Here is a 25,829-nt window from a genome sequence, read left to right on the forward strand (position 1 = left end):
GGGAGAGGAAAGACACACACAGACACACACACACTTAAACAGAACACATCTAAACTAAGTGGGGAAGCACTGAACTATACAGATCAGTGCTTCTAATCCTATTCCTGGAGAACCGCCATGGTTCCAACCTAGCTGTTTACAACCACATAACCTGCTGTGGCCATGCTATATTTATCAGTTACGCCAGTGACCCAATGCTGGGCTGGAACTAAAAACTGTATCCCGACAGAACCAGGTCCACTGGGCCAACAGATTTTCTACATCCCCCTTCCGGGTAGCCAGGTTGGAGAGCATCGGACTCCCACGACACAGCTGGCCATCAGTGATGAAGTCAGATCGATTGAGTCATCCATAGGACCATGTAGCACCATGTGTACACACATATGCTGGACACCACTCATCAATAGCCATTAGAGCACATCCCAGCCTTTGACGACAGCACACTCTCTCCCTCTTTCTCTCTAAATCTCTATCCGTCACAGAGAGAAAGAGAGACAGACAGAGAAAAAGAGGGAGAGAGAGAGGAAAGAGAGGCAGAGAGAAAGGGACAGGGAAAGAGAGAGAGAGAGAGAGAGAGAGAGAGAGAGAGAGAGAGAGAGAGAGAGAGAGAGAGAGAGTGTAGACTTACATTACAGGACAGGGAGTCATCCTCCCCTACAGAATCCTCCAGGACATGGCGATGAGCATCCTGCAGAGCACAGAAGACAGAGCACAACATGTAAATACTACACACACACCCGCAGTGTGATCATGCTGCCATCATGGGGTTATAATCAAGACTGTCATGTCACTCTGGGTTCAAAGCCACAGCAGGTTTGAGCCACCAGACCGAGTAAGTGGCGCTGCTCTGGGTCTAGTAACCCCACATCATGTCGCTCAGTCCCAGCATGAACCAGGACCCAAGGTCACTCCACAACAGACACGCCGCGTGGCAGCTTGCTGTTGCCTTTCTCCCCTCCACCATACCTCATCACAGTAAACGCCAGAGATTAGTACAATAGAGAATCCAATCCGGCTTGGTGTGCTACGCACCTGTTATTAATGATAGGCTGTCTGCAGACTTTAGACAGTTCTAATGACGATTATTGTTACTTTGCGGGGCTGGCCCAGGACAGAGCTAAGCCAGAAAAGCATGTTGTGAGATGATTGAAGGATGAGCTGGCGAGGAGGGGAGACGGGGACAGGGCAGGAATGAAAGATGGAAAACGGAGGGATGAGAGGAGCCAATGATAGAGCACGGAATGAGAGGGCAGACGGAGGTGGATTGAGAATTACCAGGATAGTGATATACGAGTGGTACGGAGGGACAGGGAGGAGAAATGGATAGATGGTTAGAAAAGCAACAGGAGGGAGGGAGGAGGGAGGGAGGTCACACTCTTGTCTAACATTAAAGAGCTGTTCCTGTGGAACCTTGAATAAAGCTCTTGGAGAGTGCACGCATGCACGAGCGAATACACATAGATGTTGGTTACATGTACTGAGAACTGTTTGACAATTTTCCACTCCAATGCAGCCTTTGTATGGCTTGTGTGTGCGTGTTGTGCAATGGATTTAGGCTCATGTGTTCATAACCCTCACCACTTTGCCTTTCCAAATATTTCACAACATCCTTTTTTGTGTGTGTGTGTTTTTGCAGCCTGGAAACTGTTATCTGACAGGTTCTTAGAACTCGTGTTCCTTCTTACCCCTCCCCTCAGACACACACACACACACACACAACCAGACCCAAACAGGTGTGTGAAGGGCCACAGGTACGACAGCCAGGAACAGGACTCCTCAATTTACTGACTCCTCATGGTGGATTAAGTTCTAAAAACTTGTGTGATTCAGATGATAGACTGTATGAGCCTACACAAGTGGACGGCTGAAGTCGCTCCTCTCTAAACACTACAGAAACTGAATACAGGAAACCGCACGCACCAAGCTCATCCTGTGGTCACCAGGCAGCCTAAGCCAGTGACACCAACCCCTTGCTTTAGCTAGCTTCTGGCTACCTTTTCAAATCAGAGTCGGATACAATGTTGATCACACCAAAGCTGAAAGGCCGAAATAAACAGGCCTTCTAAAAAATCCCCTTGGCCCGTGAAAAAAGAAAGCACAATTCCCCCCCCCCCCCCCCCCCAAAAAAACGATTTATGAATCACAGAACTGAACATTCTGTGAGTAGTCTTTGAACTAAGTAAAGCATTGTAGTCGTTCAGACGTTCGGCTATATTGCTGCCCTACTTTACAATAGCCTATCGATGTGGGTTTGATACCGGCAGCGATAAAGTGACAGTGTTTTGTAAGCTGCTGTACAGAGCAGTAGTCTCTCTCTCACACACACACACACACACACACGCACACTACACTCTCTCGCTCTCTCCCTCTCTTTCTCTCTCTCTCTCTCTCTCAAACACACACACGTACACAGACACACTCACCTCACTCGCCCTCCCCAATGCCATCTTCTGCCAAGGATCTGCCAACTGTGCCAGCGGCATCTTCGCAGCTCCGAGTTGTCCCTGTTACACTCTGATTCTGGTCTAGTATTTCAGACACAGGCAACAGCGAACAGTTATAAACAGCAACCGCCCCTTCCTTTAAAACACTGTCTAAACATGAAAACGCGCCGGATGGAACGCCTTTTCGGAAACTCTCTACTTTCGCCCTTGTGTGTAGTAGAGACGACCGTATCGACTGTCGTCCCCTCTCTCTCTCTCTCTCTCTCTCTCACACACACACACACACACTCTCCCCTCTCTCTCTATTTCTCTCTGCCTCGCTCGCTCTCTCACTTCCGTTATTTCCCAATATGGCGTCGGGTGTCGGCTTACCTGTCTGTCAGAGGGTTGAGTCACGCCTGCGTCATTGTAGGGGCGTACTCTTCAGAACACGACAGCATGCGGGCAGGTGAGAGTTCAGAGCAAGGCCATAAAATGCCAATAGGAATGTCAAAGCAGATATTCATACATTTTGATGAGCAACCTGAAACTATTAGTTAATGTATTGAGACATTCATTGTCCAGTACATTACTTGGTCAGTCTTCTTTTCGCTTCCGGCCACTGACTGGGATAGTTTCATCACCTTGGATAGGCTACTATACACAAGTTAGGTGATGTTACCACATTTTCAGGGTGTCGTGGAAAACACCATCAGGTGAATATCTAGCGTCGCCATATCTGAAGTCGGCAGTCTCCGATGGTGTAGGTCGTCAGCGCAAGTCTTTTATTATCGTCTATTTTTATCTGAGCACGCGCCGCACACGGGGATATAATGAGAGCAGCCTACCACAGAATCATTATCTGTGACTAAAGATGTGCTGTGGGCGGCAGCGACTCCCTCATAACTCTGCAACTTCCAATCTGACATTTTAACCAGCCTTCTTCACACAGGGTTGGTTTAAATAGAGCAAGGGTGTTTCCTGAGGTGCAAGTTGCGGCTGACGACTAGTGGTGGAAGATGGAGCAACACCTCACTTTCATTCATTGCATGGCATCCAAATAGACATGAGGAACAATAAGCACAAAATGCAATAATCCAGGGTCAGTCATCTTTATTTCATCATTGACATCACTGCATTACAAGCAGTATTTCCATTTCCACTCAGGCGTTGGCCTAATATTCACGCAGTGCATGGCTCAGTAGGATAAAGAGAGAGAAGGAAAATGCAAGCAGCCAATTCATATTGTTTCTGATGTTATCCTGCAATAACTTCATCCATAAAGAGATGCTAGTTGGGTTTACCCAAACCACAACATCCAGCCATTGACCTTCAAATCTTTTACATCATATTAACATTAGCCAGTTCCCCAAAACCACACCATCTGACAGTGAGCCAATGCTAGCAAGTGACATTTCAAACAAAGACTCAACAAGCTGCTCCTGCCTCAAACTCCCACTGAGCCACAGAGGAGAGTGTGGCGACTCCTCCCATGATGGTTCATTACAGTAAGTGTCTTGTCGAATCTCAATGTCAAACTTCTCTACTGCTTGTTTGTCTAAAGATAAGTGTGATAATGAAAGGCCTGATCAAATTCCAAGAGCCCAGCGCTATTACACATGTGGTACAAACTGGTATGTGGGGACAAGGATGGAACCTATTCTGACCAATAAAATGATCCCACATAACCACAAGAAGGATTATAAATACATGAATAATAAAAATCTATCTACAAATAGTCTCAATAAATAACATTATGGGTGCTCGACTAGGCCCCACAGGGAATGCTGTTACCTGACCCACTGTGGACCACAGCACGGTCGTCTCTCATTGTGCGTTCACAGTAAGCTGAGTGGGGGAATGAGACTCACTGATTGGTTCACAGGCTTGTGCGCGTGCTTCTTTCTTAACCAGGATTTAGTGTGTGTGTATCTAGCTCACAGACTTCAGCTTGGACCAAGGGTGAATTCCACGGACTTCAATGGGTGGTTCGTTGTAGAAGATGTGGTCACAGAGATCCTCCAATGGAGGCTCGGGGTCGGAGGTGGCAAACTGGGCCGCCTCCTCGATCTCCTTCCGGATCTCCACGTCGATTTCCTGCAGGAGACGGAGGACAGTGACCTTCATGTTCATTCATCGGCTCCCCATCGCTCCTATTGATTAGACTGGACAAGAGAACTTGAATGTTCTCCAAGAGGCTATTTGGGGTTACAGAAAGGAACATATAGACCATAGACAGATAAGGAACATCAACCAAACCAAACAACAGCAGTCCAAGGTCATCAAGATCATCACAGTCCTGGCAGACTACACAAGGTGCATGTCAACAACTGTGATAATAATTACAATTATAGACTTAACATTTTGACACATTCCTTTGACATTTTAGAATGGTATTTATTGAGTTTGACTGATTCATCTGATTTCATCACCGTCTGTGAGTAGATGTTGGCGTGTGTATGTCTGCCTCCAGTACCTTGAACTCCTCCACTGAGGCCATGTTGTTGTTGAGCATGCGGTCCTTCAGCGTGGAGATGGGGTCACTCTTACTGCGCACTTCCTGGATCTCCTCACGTGTACGGTAGCTACAGGAAGTTACATCACACAGAGGGGAAGCTGGGGTTAAACAAGCATAACTGTCAGTCCATGGCCCAATCAGAAAGAGGCCACTGCAACAGGGCCCTGTGTGCTAGGAGAGACAGACCCGGAGAAGAGGAAGTGTTTGACAAAACGTATCACTGCCCATCTACTACCGAGCAACAGGGATTGGCCAAAAAAATGACAATAATAAAGTCAGGGAAGTGATTGACAAGGACAGGAGGAAGACAGTGGTGTGAGGGATGGGGGGGAGAGGTAAACGAGGTCAGGTGACTATCAAAAAGTCTAAAGGTCATGGTTTGGTGTCTATCTCACCTGACCCCAGGGTCACTCATGCTGTGTCCGTGGTAGCGGTAGGTCTGCAGCTCCATTAGGATAGGGCCCTAGAGCACACGGGACCAGGAGCACTTCAATACGTCTCTCCCTCTACTGGCCTTCGAGACTCAAGCCTCTGTGGTCGCTCTATTCCTCTGATCCCTCTTTGAAGTCTCTCTTTTGCCCCGCTGGTGACGCTCAAAAGTCTGTTTGATCTTTGTTTTCCAGCCCAGTAAGTGTTTACTGGTCTCAGAGCTTTGACTGTTGAGCCCTTTCCAACTCTGCACCAATAAGAACTCACCTTCCCAGCTCTGCACCAATAGGAACTCACCTTCCCAGCTCTGCACCAATAGGAACTCACCTTCCCAGCTCTGCAGTGATCCGCTGCAAACTTGGTGGCTTCTCTCACACACAGCAGATCCATTCCATCCACCTGGACCAAGAGAAAGTTCACAGGTCAGGTAGGCTGTGTGTGTGTCTCACCCTGATTCCTAGTATGAAGTATCCTCTCCTACAGCAGTCAGTGTGTATGTGAGTGAGTGAGTGAGTGAGTGAGTGAGTGAGTGAGTGTGTGTGAGAGAGAGAGAGAGAGAGAGAGAGAGAGAGAGAGAGAGAGAGAGAGACCCTGATTCCTGGTATGAAGTCTCCTCTCTTATAGTAGTCAGTGCTGGCTGAGGCTCTCTCCACAGACGTCCCCATGCCATACTTGTTGTTCTCACAGATGAAGATACATGGCAGCTTCCATAGGGCCGCCATGTTGTACGACTCGAAGATCTGGCCCTGATTGGACGACAGAGTGGGTGGGTCACAACCAGGAAGTAGATGGCAGAGAAGGAGCAAATAAAGCACAGTGAAGATGTAGCCAGTCTGGGCAGAGTTCACAGAGTCTCACCTGGTTGGCTGCTCCGTCACCGTAGAGCGTCACACACACCTGGTTGTTACCCTGGTACTGACATGCTAGGGCAATACCTGCACCCAGTGGAACCTGAAGACACACACACACACACACAAATCAGGATGGGAATGCCCCCCCCCCGTTTTAACTTATAGTTTCAGCATCCGCGTGTGTGTGTGTGTGAGCATTACCTGAGCTCCCACAATGCCGTTGCCTCCGTAGAAGTGCTCCGCGTACATGTGCATGGATCCTCCTTTCCCCTTAGCCACGCCTCCTTTCCGACCTGGGGAAGACGGCGCAGAAAGAGAATCCCATGACTTTCAGCTATGACGCAGCTCGCGCCAAGGCAGGCGACTCCCGACCACCAGATTAATCATCTCACCTGTGAGTTCCGCCATGATCTCTTTGACGGGCACACCCCGTGTGTAGGTGTAGCCGTGCGCACGGTAGGCCGTGATCAGGTGGTCGGACAGGTTTATGCCTGCCTCGATGCCAACGGCACACGCTTCCTGAATGGGAGCCCAAACAGAAGTGGGTGTGAGGAAAAAGTGCATTCGTGCGCCGGGCTTTGTCGCACGACTGCGGGCGAGTGATGCGAGTGTGAGCGCTGACCTGTCCGTCGTACAGGTGGCAGAACCCCCTGATGATCTTCTGTTTGTAGAGCTGGTCAGCCTTGAGCTCCATGCGTCTCATGGTGTTCATGGTCCGGTAGTACTGCAGGCCCTGGTCCCTGGTGAGCTCCGCTACCACGGGCGGACCACTCTCCAAGCGGTGGATATCACACTTCTACAGGGAGGAGAGGACACACATGGGAAAAGATCATTGTAGATGAAAGGTCGCGCGTCTGTCTGTCTGTGTGTCTGTCTGTGTGTCTGTGTGCGTGTGTGTGTGTGTGCGTGCTGACTCACCTTGATGTCAAAGCTGGCCTGTTGGGTGAAGTCAGCGTAGGAGCGTGCCGAAACCACCGCCATGGCGCCCTGGAGAGACAGATGTGGAAGACTTTGGTGCCACACAGAAGTTACACACACACACACACACACAAACACTCGCAGGCACAGATGTTTGCATTGAAAACAAGGTTTTAATTCCCTCTCTGCTGACAGTGGAAACAAATCAACCCATAGTACAGAGGGAAGGCACCCCACCTTGTCCTCTATTTTTCCCTACCTACTTTGCCCGAGTAGCCAGAGTGCTACAGGTAGTTTTTGTTCTCAATATTAACTGGTATTGGTTTTGAATGTGTAGTCAGGTATGAGTAGTGGTCTGGGGCTAGCTAGTATTAAGGCTAGCTCTAGCCTGGGTGCTCTGGTACTGACTGGTGGTGGTTTAGGTGGTTGCCGGGGCGTTGCCGAGGCGGGCGGTGAGGTTAAATCGACGTGTTCGGACAGGCGAATCAGCAACTGGAGAACAAAGGAACCAACCAATCAGACCAGAGCACGACTACGACAGGAAATCATCAAACGGGATGGTAGGTTTCAGACTAACGGGAATATCTGAACACCAGTTGTAAACCACATCACTACAGCTACCAACCACAGTTTGCCACAGAGAGTCAGGGTATTGTGTAACTGTACAGACATAGACTAGAGCAGACCTGCTTGTATTAAGGCCTACAGACTGCAACTACAGAGTAGAGCTGCATGATCTGCTTACCTCTGACACTGTTTGTGCTCCCTATGGGCCAGACAGAGAGAATGAGAAGGGCACGGGTAGATTAGGCCTAGGCCTACACTGTGCATGTCAGATGAGATGAAAGGGAGTGAGGCATTCACAGGCTGAAAAGCCTGTTGGATAATAATACTAACGGAGCCCATCAACGCCTACCACTACGTTTCTATAGAGATTCTACTTTAGTGAACGTTGGCTGACAGCCAGAGATTAACCTACTTTACCTGCAAATACAGACAAGAGGCGCCACCGTGTGGCAAATACCGACAATGTAAAGATATTGTCTGGCTATCCCTACTAAAAGGGAACATGGCATGATGAGTCATTCATAACCCTAGCGCTCAACACATGTCATCAGCACAAATGTCACGTGCACATAAGTAGAGAAAAGCGTATATCGCGATTGTCGCGCATTGTACAGACAGGATTTGTCTCCAGGCGTCTGGCTACAAGGTCAGCGCCTGCTAAATGGGTCCCACTGCGTCGCCACTGGCAACCCATCTTCAACATTGCTTTATAGCAATCTAGCCTATTTAAAAACTGTTGTATTTTCAATTAAATTAAACCCCAAATAGAGTTATTTTACTCACCACATTTTTGGTGGCGGTACCTCTGAACACGTTGGAAATGAGGGTCAGCATATTTTGCATGCTAATCGGACACCAACAGCACTGCTCCGACCTACCGGGATTAGCAAAACACGGAAGTTGTCGACTGTGGGCCCGTGACGTCACAAATATGAGGATAGACTAGGCAAGCATATAAATCCTACAAGTATTGTCTTTCTTGTACTGCAGACAGCCAATGAACATTTTATGACAATTTAAGGGGATTTAGATATTCTTCTTCCTTACCAATGGAGGAAAGGAGATGAGGGAAGGAAGCGATGAATAGTGTATTGAGTCACATTTCCCAGGGGAAAAATCGATACTTCTCAGCTGTTGGCGTCATGCACGCGCAGGTTTTCGGTAGTTCTGTTTTCTCTTGAGTTTAGACTGACGCAAAGGAAAAATTTAGATATGTCATCCCAGCAGTATTCATTTTTTAGTGTGTGTCTGATTTATTTGCTATTTCTGCAACTTAAGACCACAGTCCAGGCATCCAGGAATCCGAGGGACCTTTGCTCTCCTCGCCACCCTTCACTCCACCTGAGCAAGGCAAAGAGTGCGTCTATTATCGGGTGTCTACACACTCACAGGAAAGCTCAATATAATGCAAAAATATAATTGATTGTGTGTCTCGATCGGTGTAGTCTCAAACTGCGTGTGTCTCTCTCTCTCTCTGTGTCTCTCTCTAGTCTCTAAGAGGGCTCCCGACTGGGAGGCTACAGCTGTGATTAACGGAGAGTTCAAACAGCTCCGTCTGTCTGACTACAGAGGGAGATACCTTGTCCTCCTCTTCTACCCACTAGACTTGTGAGTGACACACTCAAACTGTGCTCTTTTGTCTGTAACAAACACCATCCCAGAGACAAACAGGCAAACCATGGACGAATGTCAGGGACATGTCATCTGTGAAATCCATTTGGGATGAATGTGTCACAGCTATGTAGATGAGTAATATCATGTATCTGTTGTGTGTTGCCCAGCACGTTTGTCTGCCCCACAGAGGTGATAGCCTTCAGTGAGCGCGTGCAGCAATTCAGGGAAATAGGAGCCGAGGTGGTTGCTTGCTCCGTAGACTCACACTTCTCACACCTGGCCTGGTATGATCTCTCTCACCAACCAACTTTTACTGACCATTGATAAATAATATGATAAATGATATAAGATAAATAATACTGTAACTCCGTACACTGTGTGGGATTGGGTGTCTTCTTGCCAATAGGATAAACTTGTCCAGGAAGCAGGGCGGTCTTGGACCAATGAACATCCCTCTCCTCTCTGACCTCACACATCATATCGCCGATGACTACGGAGTGTACCTGGAGGACCTGGGACACTCACTGAGGTCAGAGTCACACACACAGACATACCACACATACACACACCACACACACAGGCCTTTTTGGCATCAATGTCCATCTCTATTCGTTCTCAGGGGTCTCTTCATCATCGATGGCCGCGGGGTCCTGAGGCAGGCGACCCTGAATGACCTGCCAGTCGGACGCTCTGTGGACGAGACCCTGCGCCTGGTCCAGGCCCTGCAGTACACTGACAGACATGGGGCAGGTGGGTAGAGATCCAGGCCCTGCAGTACACTCACAGACATGGGGCAGGTGGGTAGAGATCCAGGCCCTGCAGTACACTCACAGACATGGGGCAGGTGGGTAGAGATCCAGGCCCTGCAGTACACTCACAGACATGGGGCAGGTGGGTAGAGATCCAGGCCCTGCAGTACACTCACAGACATGGGGCAGGTGGGTAGAGATCCAGGCCCTGCAGTACACTCACAGACATGGGGCAGGTGGGTAGAGATCCAGGCCCTGCAGTACACTCACAGACATGGGGCAGGTGGGTAGAGATCCAGGCCCTGCAGTACATACACTGACAGGTGAGTAAGTGCATTATAAACAAATGTGTCTCTCTTCTCTTTCTTGTTACAGTGTGTCCCGCTGGCTGGAAACTAGGTGATGACACGGTGAGTAATTGATGGAATTTATATTGTTTTTCATTCTTATGTTATTATCTATTCAGTCTTATGTTGTCATATTATTATTCTAGTGATGCACGTATCACCTTCTGGTATGTCTGAGTTTCTTGTCAGTGTATTACACTGTTTAATTTATCATACATCTAGATCAATCCTGAGGAAGCTTTGAGAGCCAGATGGCCCAAGCAGGAACTGTGAGTTAAGCACTAAAAATGGTTCAGTAAATCCCTTCATCATCATGGTTCCTTTCCATCACCTGCCACTACCTCCAAACACCACAAGGTGGCAGTATTTCCATTGGAGTTTGTTGACAACCAAAGGAATGTTCTATTCACCATATCATATGCCGCATCTTTAGTTAGTGCCAGATCATTTGAGACTGATGGAGCTATGGAGCTAATCAAACTAGATACACTGGTTCTGTAATTTCCAGTATTGATTTTCTTTGTCTATGGATGTTATTCATTTCTCAAATAAAGCCAACCACTGTTAACATCAAATTATTTTATTTATCAGATGGCACCCATACAAGTGGTTTGTGTGGAGAGAATTCTGTCCGATGAATGTGATGAAACACTGTTGATTTATACTATTTATTTATAATAAGATAAATATTTTCATACTATTTATTGCAGTTCACCAATAATAGCATGAATAACTCCCTCAGAATGTATCTTCCCATCAACATTTACATACAGATGCATGAGTATATCAAATGTAAGAAAAAAGTACATTAAAAGTGCATTTTTAAAAAAGTAACCGCAAAATGTCCAAGTAACTGCAAAATATATGTGCATACAAAGCTAAGACATAGAAGAAATTATATACAGTATACTGTAGTAATATATACTGTAGACAGTAAAAGGTAAAGGCAAAGGGATGTATGTGTCTTTAAAGCCCAAACAAACACGAGGATCTGGATCTGGATGGTTCTCAGCTATGTGAGGTTCATGCATCAACAAAGAGTGAGAACAAAATACAATAGTTGACCTATGACCTGGATCATGTTCTCCCACGGAGGACGCTGAGCAGAGTTTGTGGGACACTAAGGCTTCGGCAGGCAGTTGGGTTGGTCGATCACGTGTCTTGTGGTCTCATATGGACTCCACGGTCTGGTTGAAGTGTCTCTTCCCATCAAGGTACAGCATGGACTCTGTGGACACAAACATTACAGGAGCATGACATGTAGATCATTTACAGGAAGAACGATCGAGTAACACCTAAATCAGGGTGGTGGGGGTTCACCTACCCTGAAAAATAGAATAATAATAATCTACAGATGTAACAATGACAACCGCTGCAGGTGTAAAAGACTGAAGAAGGTCATGAGGGGTTGAGAGGAGCAGGGACTGACCTCCGTAGCTCCGGGGGACGATGTTGGGGACGTCCGTCTCGGAGAGGAAGGTGAAGTGGAAGACGTTGGTGGTGTTGTGCTGCCGGGTCAGGGGGTCCATCACCTCCGTGTGAACTCTGACCTGGATGTACTTCCCCTCAGTGTAACACACCTGATGATAAAAGGGACGGTCAATACAGTCTGTTTTAACAGTTCCAAGATCAAACTTTTTTTTATTGACCCTCCAGGGAAAGTCAACACACATCCCACACAAACACTCACCTGTGATGACAGCAACAACAGAGAGCCTATCTCTACAGGCTTCTGGAACAGGATGTCGTCAACAGCAACCAGGCTCGGTCGACTCCCACTATGAAACGTAGGGAGCACACATCAGGGGCGGTCGCTGGGCTGAAAAAAAAACACCCAAGCACACACAGAGATTCCAACCCACCAATAAGAGAAAGCGTTGGCCCAGCCCAGCTCATAGGCCTTCCTCATCAGGAAGCCTCCAAAGATCCTGTTGAAGATGTTCCTCTCCTGGACAAGACACAGACAGGCTGGACGTCACACACACACACACACCAAGCCCAGAATACCATGAACACAAAAGCAAACAACTGATGAACGCCCAACTAGAGATTAACTGACTTATTATCCCCTCCTCCTCCTCCTCCTCCTCCTCCTCCTCCTCACCATCTTTCTCTCTTTTCCCTTCTCTCACCTGTGGGTGACAGATCTCCAGTCCCTTCACCTTGGCGTCCTCCATCCACACAGAGTTAGGAGGCAGGATTCGGCCCCGGAAACTCACCGTCCTACAGCAGACAGGGGACACGCAGACGATGCATGGAACACTCTCAAACAGCAAACTGTCACACACACACACACACACGCACACAACTGTGTGCGAATCTGTGTCGGTGAGAGATTTGAGCATGTGCGCGCGCGCGTGTGTCGTACTTGGTGTCGAGCGTGTTGAGGAACAAGCTGTGGATGATCTTCCTCTCCTCGCCGGTGGGAGCCACCTTCAGCAGGGAGGCAGAGCTCAGCTGCACACGACGGGTCTTATTGACTGGGAGACGGAGAGGAGAGAGGGTTACCACCCGCACACTGCACCACAGGGATGAGTGTATATTATTACACGGATAAGACCTATGATCTTACTCTCTCCTTCCTGGAAGAGCTTCTCCTCTTCCGGACCCTCTGGCTTTAGTGGGTTTACAAACGCAGCCCTGGGAGAAGGGGAGGGTGGGGAAGAAAGAGAGATGTGTATTATGAATAGGCCGACGGATGGATGGAGAGAAGATGGGTGGATAGATGGAGAGAAGATGGATGGGTGGATGGATGGAGAGAAGATGGATGGGTGGATGGATGGATGGAGAGAAGATGGATGGGTGGATGGATGGAGAGAAGATGGATGGATGGAGAGAAGATGGATGGGTGGATGGATGGATGGAGAGAAGATGGGACAACCGACCTCTTGTTTTCTGGGTCTCTGGCCACCATGACAAACGTAGCATCCAGAACTGGAGTGTAGGCTCCCTCGTGATACTAGAAAAAATACAGACATTTCATCTTTATACAATGTATTAGAGCACACTATGTGTGAGTATATGCACCCAATTCATTTGAAAACTATTGAATTTGTCTAAACTTTCCATGGAAATTTTGGGGAATGTATTCTTGCATGACAGATACAACGTTCTATGTTGAAGGTCTTAGTAGGCCTTCAAGTTCAAAAATGTATACATAGGGCATTTCTTATTTGGTGTAAGAAGTAACAGGTTATGTTGTACATGTATGCACAGAGCATGGGATGAATTGTCATTTAACAGAATTTCCTTGAGATGGGGCTATTTTCACTATGCCACTAGTCCTCAAATCACCTTGTTACATCCCTCACTGTAAATATCTGGTGTTCATAGAGCCATAACAAGACAAGGTGTCCAGTAGTACGTGACATGTGTCAGTGTATATACCTGAGTCATGTGCATCTTGGCTTCAATGGAGGTTTTCCCCACCCACGTCACATGACCAGTTAACTTAATGTCACAGTCAGGGTAGATGATGTGCTTCCTCATGTCTGTGACATCACAAACAATAAAGATTTTAATTATCCATCACTATGAAACCCCACGCCAAATGAGAAAAAGGGCGGTTTCCTTCATTTTGGATGTCCTACCTATCTTGTCAACCAGGGCGGTGACAATGGACAGAGGAGACCTCTTCAGCGCCTCGTTGTGCGTGTGGGAGTAGCAGATAAGCACTGGGGAGCAAACAGGAGAGATAGGTCACACAGTCTATAGGTAACAGCTGCAAGTACACACAGTAAAATCCTTTTAAAATAGAATTGTTTCACTTTGACAGTTTGGCAGGTAGCGACGATAGATGATAAGTGCGTGTGAGAGAGAGAGAACTACTAATCAAGTAGGTCTATTATTTGTAAAATATTCATATACATTTCTGAGAAGACATTTTCCAATCTAACTATCAAAAGAAAACCTTTTTTTTTTTTTTTTTTAATTGGCCCTCCGAAACTTGTCAAACCTGTTTAAGGCCCATCTATTGATATTAATTCACTCATGAAATAGGAGTAGTGTTCTCCAACAGGGTAAACACCTTGAAGACATTTTGTTTAAGCTGGTAGATATGTCAGCTGGTGATGAGCTGTTCACAGGCTATTTAAAAGGAGCAGACAGGTATGCCAAGACAAGAGTGGCTTTAAAACATGTTCGAGACAGACGTGGGCTAAGCCAGGGCACATTACAATGCGACATTCAACGAATACCTGCTAAACTGTCCAGGTCTTCCAAGATTCTTCCAAACCTGCAAGGGGAAGAGGAAGCTGGGGAGAATGAATATGTCTGTACGTACGTGCATATGACGCCACTGTAGTAGTAGTGTGTGTGTGTGTGTGTGAGTGTTATACCTGACACTGTTGTGGAAGGTGAGGTAACTCTCCCGGAGGCGTGGCTGTGTGCCCAAGGGGAGGTGGACCTCGATGTAGCTGTCCTTCATCCTCCTGACAGGCAGCTCGTCCTGAGAGCGGGCCAGCTGGGAAGACAGCGACAGGCGGTCCTCCAACGCCTGCTGGTGGTCACTTCACCCCCGCAGAGAAAACAAATACTGTCACGAGGCCAAAAGGTGAAAGTGTTTCTTTGAAAGAGTCGTTCCGTTTACGCCTTTGAAAATTTGATAGTGTTGTCGACAAAAAGGCTGTTGTGACAACATGCGCCAGGCTCTCAATGTCACAGCAATAGCTGTTTATGATGTCACAAGGGCATGAGTATCTTTATACATGTCCCACACACTTTTAGAAAATGGCAAATCTGCCCCCAACCCCCCTTTTTTATTAAGAAAATCATATTTAATGGGTGCTTCCCAAAAAAAGCTGTCCAACCAACATTTTAAAACAAACCCCCGCCCCTGTGATGTCACAATGCATGTAGACCACTAACAAGAGAATTCAATGGAGATTTGCATGGTCTGTTTTGTAATAATAACTGGAGTTTAAAGAGAATGAGCTCACAATGAACATGGCATACAACAATATATGAGGTCACAAAAAGTGGTGGATTCGATAAGACAATAAGTACATGAAGTAAGTATCTGTGGGCATGTACAGTGGTCAAGATCATTCACATCTACGACCATAAAACAAGGCTCTCTTCTTTCCAAAGATCCAGTCAACTTTTAAAATACATGACACATTGTTTTCAGAGGGATATCTCAGTACAAAGTAGCTATGATGTTGGCGTACCTCCAGTTAGTAGATGCTCCCACAATTGCCCTCAGTCTGTTGCGAACTGAAAAACAACCACACAATACCATGAGAACGTTGTGGATATTTGAGTGTGTGCGTGAATGTGAGTCAGAACAGAATGTACAAAGATGCAGCTTTCATATTGTCTCAGGCAACATAATCTGAGTCAGCCACAATCAAGGACAGTAATCTGGGAGGCGCAGCAGAGAATAGCTTTTTTCCCAGCCTTCTCGGTGTAGCACAAACAGAATAAAGCAGTGTATGAATGTCAGCTAAGTTAAGAAAACTGTGTCGTGAAAGTGCAGTTCAAATTAACAATGTATTGTCTGGTGTATTGTTCGGCATATTTAATGACATATGTGGCAGAAAGTAAGTAGGCTTATAATTATACTTAACGTGCACACTTATAAAGTGCACTTTCTACAATTTGATTTAGCCTTCATTTGTCTGGCCCATCCAAGTGATGTCTCAGGTTTTTCAGTTATGTCATACTATTGAGACTATATGAAACAGGAGAATTGGGAGAGAAAACAGAGAGAATCTGGAGGGATCCTAGAGAGAGAGAAGATAGCGCCAGTCACCCAGGCAGCAACCAACTAAACAAGGAACATGTTTGTAGGTAAACACTGTTGTTAATTGTGCAAGGTTCTATCTCTGGGTCTAGTGTAAAGAGAGAACCAACAGAGACCACATAAAGGAGCTGGGCATGAACCAGTGTGTAAGAAGAGAAAGTGACATTAGGGTTAGCAACATGCGGTCTGCTTTGTGAATAAATTGTAAATGTAAACATGCAGACAGAATTATATTAATTTAGGACTGAATACAGTACACAGTGATTAATTCTGGTTTACCAACACACACCATTGGTCACAAGCAAGTGTGAATTTTCTGTGGAGACACAAAACATCATTGGGGTCAGGGGTCATGGGTGAAGCACAAAAGCAATGAATCTATCGACTGGGTCTTCCTCCTTCTTACCCTCTGCCATATCAGGTGCCTTTCCCTGTAAGGACATGCCCCTGCGAGAGAACGCCCTGCACGTGAAGGATGCAGCCGACTTCATCATGAGTAACCTGTAAAAGAATAACACACCCCTGACTGACAGTCCGCGTTCCAACTCTGTAGCTAGCTGTAAATGCACCCCCCTGGGCAACTTTCTAAACATCAGTGAGCGTCGTAGACATCCCTTTGATAGCCAAGAAGAGTCCTGCCCGACGGCAGAAAGACCAGTTGTATCTATTTTTGCGTCATGACAGACACGTCTTGACAGGCTGTCATTTTGGTACAATGGGCTCGAGCGGTAGCTACTAATAGTGTCAAATGAAACCGTACAACTGATCTCGCTGAATTGTGCTGGAACTAGATAAGAGTAGACACACCCTGTGCAAAACAAAGTTGGACCCTGCATGATAACATACTGGTTTTCAGGCAACATAATAAGCTAGCTAGCAAACACCGTACGGTCCCAATATACCGATAGCTGCTTAATAAAGCAGCAGCTGATTAAACTTTGTGGATGGCAGTTACTGGGAGCTAGCCTACAGGCTGCAGAGAATGTGGTAGTTTACAGCTAGCTGGCTGGCTAATTTAGATATTTTAAGGAGTACGTAGCTATCGTTAAATTGCTGGCTCAACTCAATTTAAACGGATTCCTGGATGCTCTTGATAGTAGCTACGAACCTTGGTAACAGCATTTCTGTATTAGCTACAATTCAAGTGCTAGCAACTGGGATTTTAGAGGAAAGCTACAACACCATGGGTAGACAGATCCAAAAGGGAGATGAACACAGAAAATCACTTCCTTGTTGTACATAAGTTTGCTTCCGCACGTAAACATTGAAGTAAACGTGCAACTATTTTTATTTAACGTAAACGCGCATGACAGGATAACAGTTTGCCAAATGTAAAATGCATTTTGGTTTAAAAAATCTGATTGCTAACCGATCCGGGTTTTTTTAGCAGGTCTTTTAACCTATATGAGCAAGCATGAAGGCTGAGGCATCATTCGGATGCGTTCTTGGCAGGATGGTAGAACTTTCTCATCCGCCCTTTACACCAAGAGCCAGAGTATTAACATGTTTATTTTAAGTAAGGTTTATCCTTGTCAGACAAATAATGAAGGCTGGGAGATACACTATTTAAATAACGAAGGCTGGGACACACTATTTGTGTATGAAAGGCAGTATAACTTTCAATTATAATTTAACCTAGGTTAGTTTAACATTTTGGCACAGCATTAAAAGTAATATCCCGTTCACTATATTCAAATAAAACAGGATAAACAAGTAAGCTGATGGTTGTCCCAAAACGCCAAACCAAGGGGGCAGGCTTAAACAGCCACGCAAAACACCGTTTGATCTTGTGACCGGGGAAAACAGACTGTAGTGACGTTTTTTCGATCCGTCGTTTGTATTGGTCAGAAACGGCCGATCTTCCCAACCCCCACGGGTCAGTATATAAACACATGAAGAAACAAAGAACCGTCTAGTACAGCTGATTTCGTCCCCGCAGGTAGTTGCTGCATGTAATTCTCCCGACAGAAGCGTCAGGATCCCAGACTGACTGCGGAGGGTAAACTCCCTGGGAAGCGAATGAAGAAACTTCTATTGCTTCACTTCACATACAGAGGATTAGTGAGAAAAGGAAAAAAGAGTAAAAGAAGAAAATGGCTAACTTTAAACTACGGAAAGCTGAACCCAAAGACGTGCCTGACATATTGCGACTCATAAAGGTAGAGTCGCCTGTTTTAATATTTCGATGTTATCCATGTTACGCCGGATGCATACACTGAATACATTTTATAGCAGCCGCTTGCTGGCAGCACGTACTCTTCTGTTTTGATGAAGTGACGGGCCTAAATCAAGCCAACGTAACAGCCACCTAAGTAGGGCATTTCCGCTGGATATCTGACTGTACAGAAGGATGTGTAGTTCGTCATCGCTTCATATTGTTTGGGTCCAAAAGGATCTCCGTCCCCGTCCCCCTGTTTTTTTTTTTAAATCAATTTCCTCAGTTTCATGATGCATTTCCCCTAAATAGATTTGTCCACTAATGACCGCAAATTAATAACTAAATGTTAGTAATCGTGTAGTTCCGGTCAGTTAACCAATTCTAACGTGTGTTGAATCGTTAATGCTCATATTGGCCTACTGTAACATAATGTTTCTAACTAGGAACTTGCAAAATATGAAGAAATGGAAGATCAAGTTATACTGACTGAGAAAGGTATGTCTGATTGGTACAGCTGTTGAAATCTGACTGTTGGCTAAATGTATTGCACATGGAACAAGTTTAATATGAGGTTATACAATTCTGTTATCACAGATCTGCTTGAGGATGGATTCGGTGACCACCCGTTTTACCACTGTATTGTGGCAGAGTTCACAGGGGAGCAGATGAACAGCGGTAGGCTACGTTGGTTTGTTTCAAATAAACAGAACGTGTTTTGTTCCGCATTGCACAGGCGCCATTTGCCTGTTCCGACAGATTTAGGCCTACTAGTAATAATTGTGAGGGTGTTACATAGTCACTGCTCTAACTCACTTACACTGCCTTATCTTGGGTGGATGTCTTGTGGGTACAGTACTTCCTGTTTGGGTGAAAAGCTGTTCTTTAACCTCAGCCTCTGCCTTCAACACAGCCTCCCCTTAGCACTGGTGCTCTGAAGTATACACTTAAGAAACCGACACACTGTTTACCAAATCCATCCTTGTTCTCATCCCACAAAGATGTTTAACTTGTTATTGATAGTGCATGTCTGTGTGCGCCCAGCTCCCACCGTGATTGGTTTTGCTATGTACTACTTCACCTATGACCCCTGGATTGGCAAGCTCCTTTACCTGGAGGACTTCTTTGTGATGAAAGAGTACAGGGGTGAGTACAACATCGTATAAAATCTTTCTCACCAAACTAAACCTTTTCTCCTTGATCTTAATCGGCTTTTTTCTTCTGTCTTTCAGGGTTTGGCATCGGATCTGAAATCTTGAAGCTCCTCAGTCATGTGAGTAGATGCTATAGAATTGAAAATAATCCTTTGACATAATTACAGTGCTATACTTGACCTGGGTAGGGCCAGAGAATTCTTACTAGGGTTTAGACTTTTGGCTAGTAGGGAAACCTCAGTTATTGTCACTGTGTGTGTGTATATATCTAACCCTTAAGTTCTCTCCAGACGGCGGTGAAAACTCGCTGCAGCAGCATGCACTTCATCGTTGCCGAGGACAACAAGGCGTCGATAGAGTTCTACAAGCGTCGCGGTGCTGCCGACCTCTCTCTGGAGGAGGGCTGGAGGCTCTTTAGGATCGACAAGGAGGGCCTCTACAAGATGTCCTCCCCAGCAGAGGAGTGAGCTGGCCCCAGTTCCAGTGACCAGGAGTGGGGCAGGGACGGGGGGACAGGGGGCCCTGTCACAACCAGAGACATGGCTGGAGAGTTTGGTCACCACAAACAAATGGCTTGATAAGACTGTGAAATGATTTGTGTAATTTCCGTTGCAGTCACGGTTTGACACCTCCCCACCAGCGATGTTGGCACATGGGGTTTCCTACTTTGCTTGAATTTGCTCAGTTTAGAATGACGACATTCATCATGAAGGGTGGAATGAAACGCTCTGAGTCGGCTGTCTGGAGTCCAGCTAATGTGTTGGCCAAATTCTCCATGCTCATGATTCTTGACAGGCACCACTTCCTGTCGAGGTTGGGATCAGAGATTACTAGCAGTAGATTAGTAATCTAGTGGGCATTTAATGTACTTGGTGAGCTATATCTGTTAATTTTAGTCAGTTTAAGTTTTTGAAAATGGATGCTTAATCCTGCATAATTCAATTGTATTTGTTCACTTTCCTTATTGACTAATATAGGTAAATCTTGTAATGTGTAGTCTGCCTTTTATCTAAAGTTGACATTTGAGTGCTAATAAAGGTTAAATTGCACACCTGTATTTGTAAACGTTCTCAGTTTTGGGGATTGTATGCCCATGCAGTTGGTAACTTCTCCAAATATTTCACAGACTTTAACACAAATCATCACAGTGCAACAACATTGTGAAACTCCATCGCTTTGTCTTCTTGGTCCCAGATAGAGTGGGGTGTTCTCTTAGTTAATTGCAGCAATGTAGAAGACTTGGCCAACTGCACAGACATTGGCAGAACAAAAGACTCATCAATCTACATGCTAATACAGACCTGCACCCCAGGCCATTGTTTGCACAGACTGTTCCACCTCTGAAAAGATTAATTCTGTTCTCTACAAACCACACCCTTGCACAAAGCGCACACAGACTAAATGAAACAAAAGATTTGGCATCAAACACTGATTTAAATTTGATCTTTTGAAATATGTGCAAATAATGGAAAACCTGTACTACCTGTGTAACCAGCAGATAAACAGGGAGAAATATAAGATCAGGGCCATGTAAGGCTGTGTCAACCTGCCCCCACCTCTCATATGCTAAAATATGGAGTTGCTGGACGAGACTCTACTTGATGGCTCTCACACCTCTGTGTAACTTACTGTAGCCTTGCTTGCTAGTCATATGTTGATAAGGGTCAAGATGTGGTCTGATTTGTTGAGTATAAATGACATTTTGAAGTATTGTTCTGTGGATTCTTGATCTCTTGAGACCTTTTCAGTTCTGGCTTGTCCTTCCTCACCTCTTGCTTTCTATCTCCGGGTTACAATAATCATGGTAAAGTAATGGCATCATTCGGTTCATGTTAATACTCAGTTTCCCATCTTCCTTTAAACCGTACGGGAATTTGTTTTTGTGGTTTGGCCAATATTTAACCCCCTACAGTTACATTTGCCCTTATTTACACTCAAAAATTGAGTGAGCATTTTGGTCACAGCCAAGTGCACTCATCCCCCTTGAACTGCCCTGTTTGTGTTCTTGAGCTCAACCTAGTTACAGATTAACAATTGGCTGGAGGGGAATTAGGCAAAGGGATAAATACTGACATCTATTTTAAAAATAGCTTTGCTATACTGATGAGGATGTGTTGCTGAGACAAATTTCAAGAATATTCCAATAATTTCAACTCGGACCTCTCTGGCAGGACCAAACGGCTGGACAGGGAACTGGGAACTATCTGCATTGATAACCTTTTCAGACAAAGTCTTTCTACTCCTGCACCAGCAATAAAACTTTTTACATTTACATTACATTTAGTCATTTAGCAGACGCTTTTATCCAGAGCGACTTACAGTAAGTACAGGGACATTCCCCCAAGGCAAGTAGGATGAAGTGCCTTGCCCAAGGACACAACGTCATATGGCACGGCCGGGAATCGACCCGGTAACCTTCAGATTACTAGCCCGACTCCCTAACCGCTCAGCCACCTGACTCCCTTTTTAGACCTCATTACAGCCCTGCCTTGAGACATTCTGGATCAATCGCTTATTTACAGAACAGGCTTGCTTAAGAGTTTTAGTACCAACTATAGTTGGAATTTTCTTAACAGTGCTGAACTTTACCTCCTGTAGAAAAGTAATCACACTTACATAAGTGTTAACAACCATCTTGAATAAGATAGTAAAGGTAATTGTCTTGGAATCGAAATGGAAACTGCCAGAATATTGAATACTGATGCTGTCACTGTGCATGGAACTTTCTTAATTACATTCAAATAGTCACGTAAAACAAAAACATATTTCCATATTACTTTCATTTGTTGGGACAACATATTTCAAATACTGTAGGCATGAGCAATGAATTACACCTTCAAACACATTTAAAACATAATTTCAACAATAATCTGGATATAACTTTACTGAGACATACAAATAGTAGTTTACCTTGTTGTGAATCTAGGACAAGGAAATAATATATCTGTAAATAAATATACAAATCCAGTGCAAACAACCATTTGAAAAGCTGTCTGCCAACATGGGAAATTGGCAAGCATGTGTAGTCATGTAGACATGATGAGAAACTGGTTCAGCAGGTTGTAACTCTAATAAAGCCATCTCGATGTGCACAACAACCATATGAATATGAGTGTTAGTGTGAACCAAATGTTCTTATTCTTGATAGAATTTAGGCTTTAAGTAAAGAAAATGTTCTCTCTCGTAAAGAGTAAGTTGGCCTGCAATCATCAAATGTTTCAGAGACGTGTGTGTGAGTGTGTGAGTGTGTGAGGGCGGTGGCACTGTTGCAGGTGTGTGTGTCCAGAGCGTCTCTCTCAGCTGGATGGCCTGCTGCTTCCTGGCTGCTCCTTCTTCTCAGGCTGAGGGACAGGAAGTGACACGCGCACACATTTGATACAGCAGCTCATGTGACAAGTGTCGCAGAGTCACTTCGATAATATTGATTTCACCCTTTACATGTCGCTTCGCATGACTCCTGTGACTTACAAGCACACGTGTCCACCTGCTAAGGCAGCCACAGAACTAGGCCATGCTGCTCATTAGTGTGAGGTGTCAGTGTCACCTAACCCTAGTCTTGCTTAGTATCTATGTGTTGATGGAAACAACCATGCGGTCTGTTTACTACCAGAGTTGCTCAAGAATCTCTGGGTTCACATTTCTTCTCGTCTCCTCTTGTTTTAATGGCACTTGGCTTTACAGAGGCGCTTTAAAGGAACTCACGTTCTTTCCAGCGAAAGGCAACTCCTTCCATAGTTTCTCTACAGCACCACGCCCCTGCAAACCCCAGGCGAACACAGAGTCCTTGCTCACCTGAGAGACAGAGAAAAACAACAATTAGAGCAATGCACAGGGGATGCGCGCATGCTTCCACACACACACACACACACACACACACACACACACATTATAAAGAGGCCTCCGAGATTATGGCTCCATGGAAACAAGCATATGGTGAAAGGTTTAGAGGTCTGGCCTTAATCAACACACAATAAAACACTGATTTATTGTCATCAAGAAATAACCCATCGTATCTCAATATCTCACACCATTACAATCACATGATCCACCAGCTGTCCATAAACCACTAAGCAACCACCCAATGGCCACATATTTCCTTCCCAACAATGAGCACCTGTGCAATCACTTCTGCATCCTCCCGGTTCTATATTCATCCCATGTGTTTCCACATGTGTATCCTGTAGTCAGTCAGATATGTGGTTTGTGTGTATTCATGCATGTGTGTGTATGTGTGTGTGTGTGGGGGGGGATCTGGACTCTCTATACAACAGAGGTGGAATATGATATGAAGAAAAGGGGAACAAAGGGGATATGAAGAAAAGGGGAACAAAGGGAACAAAGATGTCACGCATGTACAAAATGCACACAGTGGATGTAAAAATGCAAACAGTTGATGTTAAAATGCACACAGTTGATGTAAAAATCAGAAATGGGGGGGGGGGGGGTATTTGTGGTGGGTGTGACTTTGACGAAAGGTTCACAACCTCAGACCTGAAAATATCACAAAATTCCATTCCACATCTGTCTGGCTACAATAACATTCAACAGACGAGGCAAAAGGGAAAAGGACAAGGTAACCCACAGCCCTAATTACACATTTGACACACGCACACTTCACAGCCAGCCTTTCCTGCAGGAAACCATAGCCCTTCCAGATAAGAAGAGAGGAACCCACATCATTACAAACAGAGATCCATCCACACACAGCTGTTACCTTGGCGATAGAGGCAGCCTGCTGGGGATAAAACATGGAGGCACTCAGGGCCATGAGACCCAGAGGAAACACCAGCCTCTTCACCCTAGAACCTAACACACACACACACACACACGAAGAGGAGTGTCAGGCTTGGTGTGTGTGTGTGTGTGTGTGTGTGTGTGTGTGTGTGTATGTCTGTGCGCAGGCATGCATTACCTTTGGCCAGGTAGAGTCCGAGGAAGCCTGAGAAGCCGACTACCCCAACACTGGGGTAAAGGTCAGTGGGAGGATCATTGAGGAACTCATAGATGTCTGTGACAGTCTGAACACTGCTGCTCACAGTGGGCTCCACTGTCCTGTAGTACTCCTGGGTACCACAGCAGAATAGACCAGGGAAGGGAGAGAAAGTGTGGAAGGTTTGGAGCTGTCAAGTCTTTCACACCATTATCAGGGTTCTCTGTTATCCACCGCATTTCATTGGATGTGAGAATATGGAAAAAACTTTATGGAAGAAAAACATTGAGGCAACATTTGAGTTTGCGCTTAACCGATATTCAACCTGGAGAAAGCAAAAAATGACGTGCGAAATAATGTGCACTTTGTTGAACACAGCCTTACCCACCTCTGCTTTGCTAAGGGTAGATATACCAGTTTCCTAGAAGAAAATTAAAGCCATAAGTTGCAGGACTCACAAACACATTCCACTCATATTTCACAACACATCTTCCAAGTAATGTCAGGTGTGCCAAAAACATTTACCTGGAACTGATTTGTGTAAGGCTCTGCCCATTTTCTGAGAGATGCTACACTCTCTTCCACTGGCCCAACCTCCGGTTCCACATACCGGAGCTGAGGCTCGGGAGCTGTGTAGAGGGATGGCAACTGCACACGCGCACACACACCTTTTATTTGTTCTGCTCTATTAGATGTGAATAATTCCTTCCATTCTGCCATCGCTCATTAAATCACAACATTATCTAGGTTACTTGACAGGTTAACAATCATAGCTACTGTACCTCCTCAATACTCAGAGCCGCGGCTTTCTTGACCTCACTGGCGGCCAGTACCGTCCCAGTCATCATGCCTAGAAGCCCGGGGACTGCGACGGGCAGCGACACCTGGTGGTGGTAGATGTGAGGTGAAGGAGAGCAGCCACTGTCATCCTTGAAGCTAAGGAAGGGCATGAGGGATGCTGTACCACTTTCGCTCTTCTGCATTTCACTTTCAGGAAATAATTAATGATTTGCATCCCCCATATAAACCCCAATTGGCAAAACTGCCCATCACATTGTGGTCAATCCTTTACTATCTGTTAAGGTAACATTTAACAAGCAAGCTAGGATGCGTAGAGCGCGTCAGCTGACAGCCAAGCTAGCTAGTAGCACTAGCTGTTTAGAGCCAGTGTGCTGGCTTTTCATGTCGCTTATTTATATCAAACATATGTTAAGTAGTCACTGTTTTGATCATATTTAGCATCGTTATGGTTGCAACAAAGAATTCTCAGATTTAGCTAAATAATTATATAAAGAAATATCATCGTACCAGTTTCCGAAGGTTTGACATTTCCTTCAATGTGACTATGATTTCTACGGCAAGTCTGAAGGTAAAATACACCAAAACAACCGCTTTCTCACCGTGCACGCAACATGACGCACACACGTATTG

General features: G+C 45.5%; 6 protein-coding genes across 14 annotated transcripts in view; 2 read left to right on the top strand and 4 right to left on the bottom strand.

Moving 5' to 3' along the window:
- Positions 1–2,751, bottom strand: part of LOC134035138 (ribosomal protein S6 kinase alpha-3) — a 22,473-nt gene extending 19,722 nt beyond the window's left edge. The window contains exons 1-2 of the mRNA XM_062479996.1: positions 2,424–2,751; positions 629–688 (exon numbers count right to left, since the gene is read on the bottom strand). Of these exons, the coding sequence (XP_062335980.1) occupies positions 629–688; positions 2,424–2,483 (120 nt within the window). The 5' untranslated portion in view covers positions 2,484–2,751. The remainder of the gene's footprint in view (positions 1–628; positions 689–2,423) is intronic.
- A 770-nt stretch (positions 2,752–3,521) lies between these two features.
- Positions 3,522–8,620, bottom strand: LOC134035111 (pyruvate dehydrogenase E1 component subunit alpha, mitochondrial-like). 5 transcript variants are annotated; one of them, XM_062479960.1, is made up of 13 exons: positions 8,490–8,571; positions 7,885–7,905; positions 7,548–7,631; positions 7,140–7,208; positions 6,844–7,017; positions 6,614–6,740; positions 6,423–6,514; positions 6,229–6,321; positions 5,961–6,116; positions 5,698–5,769; positions 5,337–5,404; positions 4,900–5,008; positions 3,522–4,520 (listed from the first exon to the last, which is right to left on the bottom strand). In XM_062479960.1, the coding sequence occupies exons 1-13, from the start codon at positions 8,547–8,549 to the stop codon at positions 4,356–4,358; spliced, it is 1,290 nt and encodes a 429-aa protein (XP_062335944.1). In that variant the 5' UTR covers positions 8,550–8,571; the 3' UTR covers positions 3,522–4,355. The 5 variants fall into 5 exon arrangements, with proteins under 5 accessions (XP_062335944.1, XP_062335946.1, XP_062335945.1 ...); XM_062479962.1 differs by lacking the exon at positions 7,548–7,631 and having other exon boundaries at positions 8,490–8,597; XM_062479961.1 differs by lacking the exon at positions 7,885–7,905 and having other exon boundaries at positions 8,490–8,555.
- A 108-nt stretch (positions 8,621–8,728) lies between these two features.
- LOC134034889 (peroxiredoxin-2-like) lies at positions 8,729–10,985 on the top strand. Its single transcript, XM_062479575.1, has 7 exons — positions 8,729–9,063; positions 9,197–9,314; positions 9,488–9,604; positions 9,727–9,849; positions 9,940–10,070; positions 10,445–10,479; positions 10,639–10,985. The coding sequence occupies exons 1-7, from the start codon at positions 8,919–8,921 to the stop codon at positions 10,687–10,689; spliced, it is 720 nt and encodes a 239-aa protein (XP_062335559.1). The 5' UTR covers positions 8,729–8,918; the 3' UTR covers positions 10,690–10,985.
- Position 10,986: 1 nt separating this feature from the next.
- On the bottom strand, positions 10,987–17,408 carry acot9.1 (acyl-CoA thioesterase 9, tandem duplicate 1). 2 transcript variants are annotated; one of them, XM_062479572.1, is made up of 16 exons: positions 17,268–17,408; positions 16,566–16,660; positions 16,449–16,475; positions 15,585–15,630; positions 14,754–14,924; positions 14,613–14,650; positions 14,007–14,090; positions 13,804–13,907; positions 13,302–13,375; positions 12,989–13,056; positions 12,785–12,896; positions 12,549–12,639; positions 12,279–12,364; positions 12,107–12,194; positions 11,846–11,996; positions 10,987–11,644 (listed from the first exon to the last, which is right to left on the bottom strand). In XM_062479572.1, exons 1-16 carry the CDS (start codon positions 17,279–17,281, stop codon positions 11,586–11,588), a joined length of 1,308 nt encoding a protein of 435 aa, XP_062335556.1. In that variant the 5' UTR covers positions 17,282–17,408; the 3' UTR covers positions 10,987–11,585. The 2 variants fall into 2 exon arrangements, with proteins under 2 accessions (XP_062335556.1, XP_062335558.1); XM_062479574.1 differs by lacking the exon at positions 16,449–16,475.
- A 653-nt stretch (positions 17,409–18,061) lies between these two features.
- LOC134034918 (diamine acetyltransferase 1-like) lies at positions 18,062–20,517 on the top strand. Of its 2 annotated transcripts, none has more exons than XM_062479621.1 (6): positions 18,062–18,318; positions 18,761–18,812; positions 18,912–18,992; positions 19,338–19,460; positions 19,547–19,587; positions 19,759–20,517. In XM_062479621.1, exons 1-6 carry the CDS (start codon positions 18,253–18,255, stop codon positions 19,933–19,935), a joined length of 540 nt encoding a protein of 179 aa, XP_062335605.1. In that variant the 5' UTR covers positions 18,062–18,252; the 3' UTR covers positions 19,936–20,517. The 2 variants fall into 2 exon arrangements, with proteins under 2 accessions (XP_062335605.1, XP_062335606.1); XM_062479622.1 differs by having other exon boundaries at positions 18,064–18,318; positions 19,359–19,460.
- Positions 20,518–22,247: 1,730 nt separating this feature from the next.
- On the bottom strand, positions 22,248–25,794 carry apoob (apolipoprotein O, b). Of its 3 annotated transcripts, none has more exons than XM_062479419.1 (8): positions 25,710–25,794; positions 25,181–25,288; positions 24,924–25,046; positions 24,787–24,819; positions 24,381–24,531; positions 24,183–24,274; positions 23,171–23,260; positions 22,248–22,809 (listed from the first exon to the last, which is right to left on the bottom strand). In XM_062479419.1, the coding sequence occupies exons 1-8, from the start codon at positions 25,725–25,727 to the stop codon at positions 22,765–22,767; spliced, it is 660 nt and encodes a 219-aa protein (XP_062335403.1). In that variant the 5' UTR covers positions 25,728–25,794; the 3' UTR covers positions 22,248–22,764. The 3 variants fall into 3 exon arrangements, with proteins under 3 accessions (XP_062335403.1, XP_062335404.1, XP_062335406.1); XM_062479420.1 differs by having other exon boundaries at positions 25,181–25,282; positions 25,707–25,792; XM_062479422.1 differs by having other exon boundaries at positions 25,181–25,334; positions 25,707–25,760.
- Positions 25,795–25,829: the final 35 nt, after the last annotated feature.

Source organism: Osmerus eperlanus, chromosome 15 (assembly GCF_963692335.1).
Source record: "Osmerus eperlanus chromosome 15, fOsmEpe2.1, whole genome shotgun sequence".
Classification (NCBI taxonomy): domain Eukaryota; kingdom Metazoa; phylum Chordata; class Actinopteri; order Osmeriformes; family Osmeridae; genus Osmerus; species Osmerus eperlanus.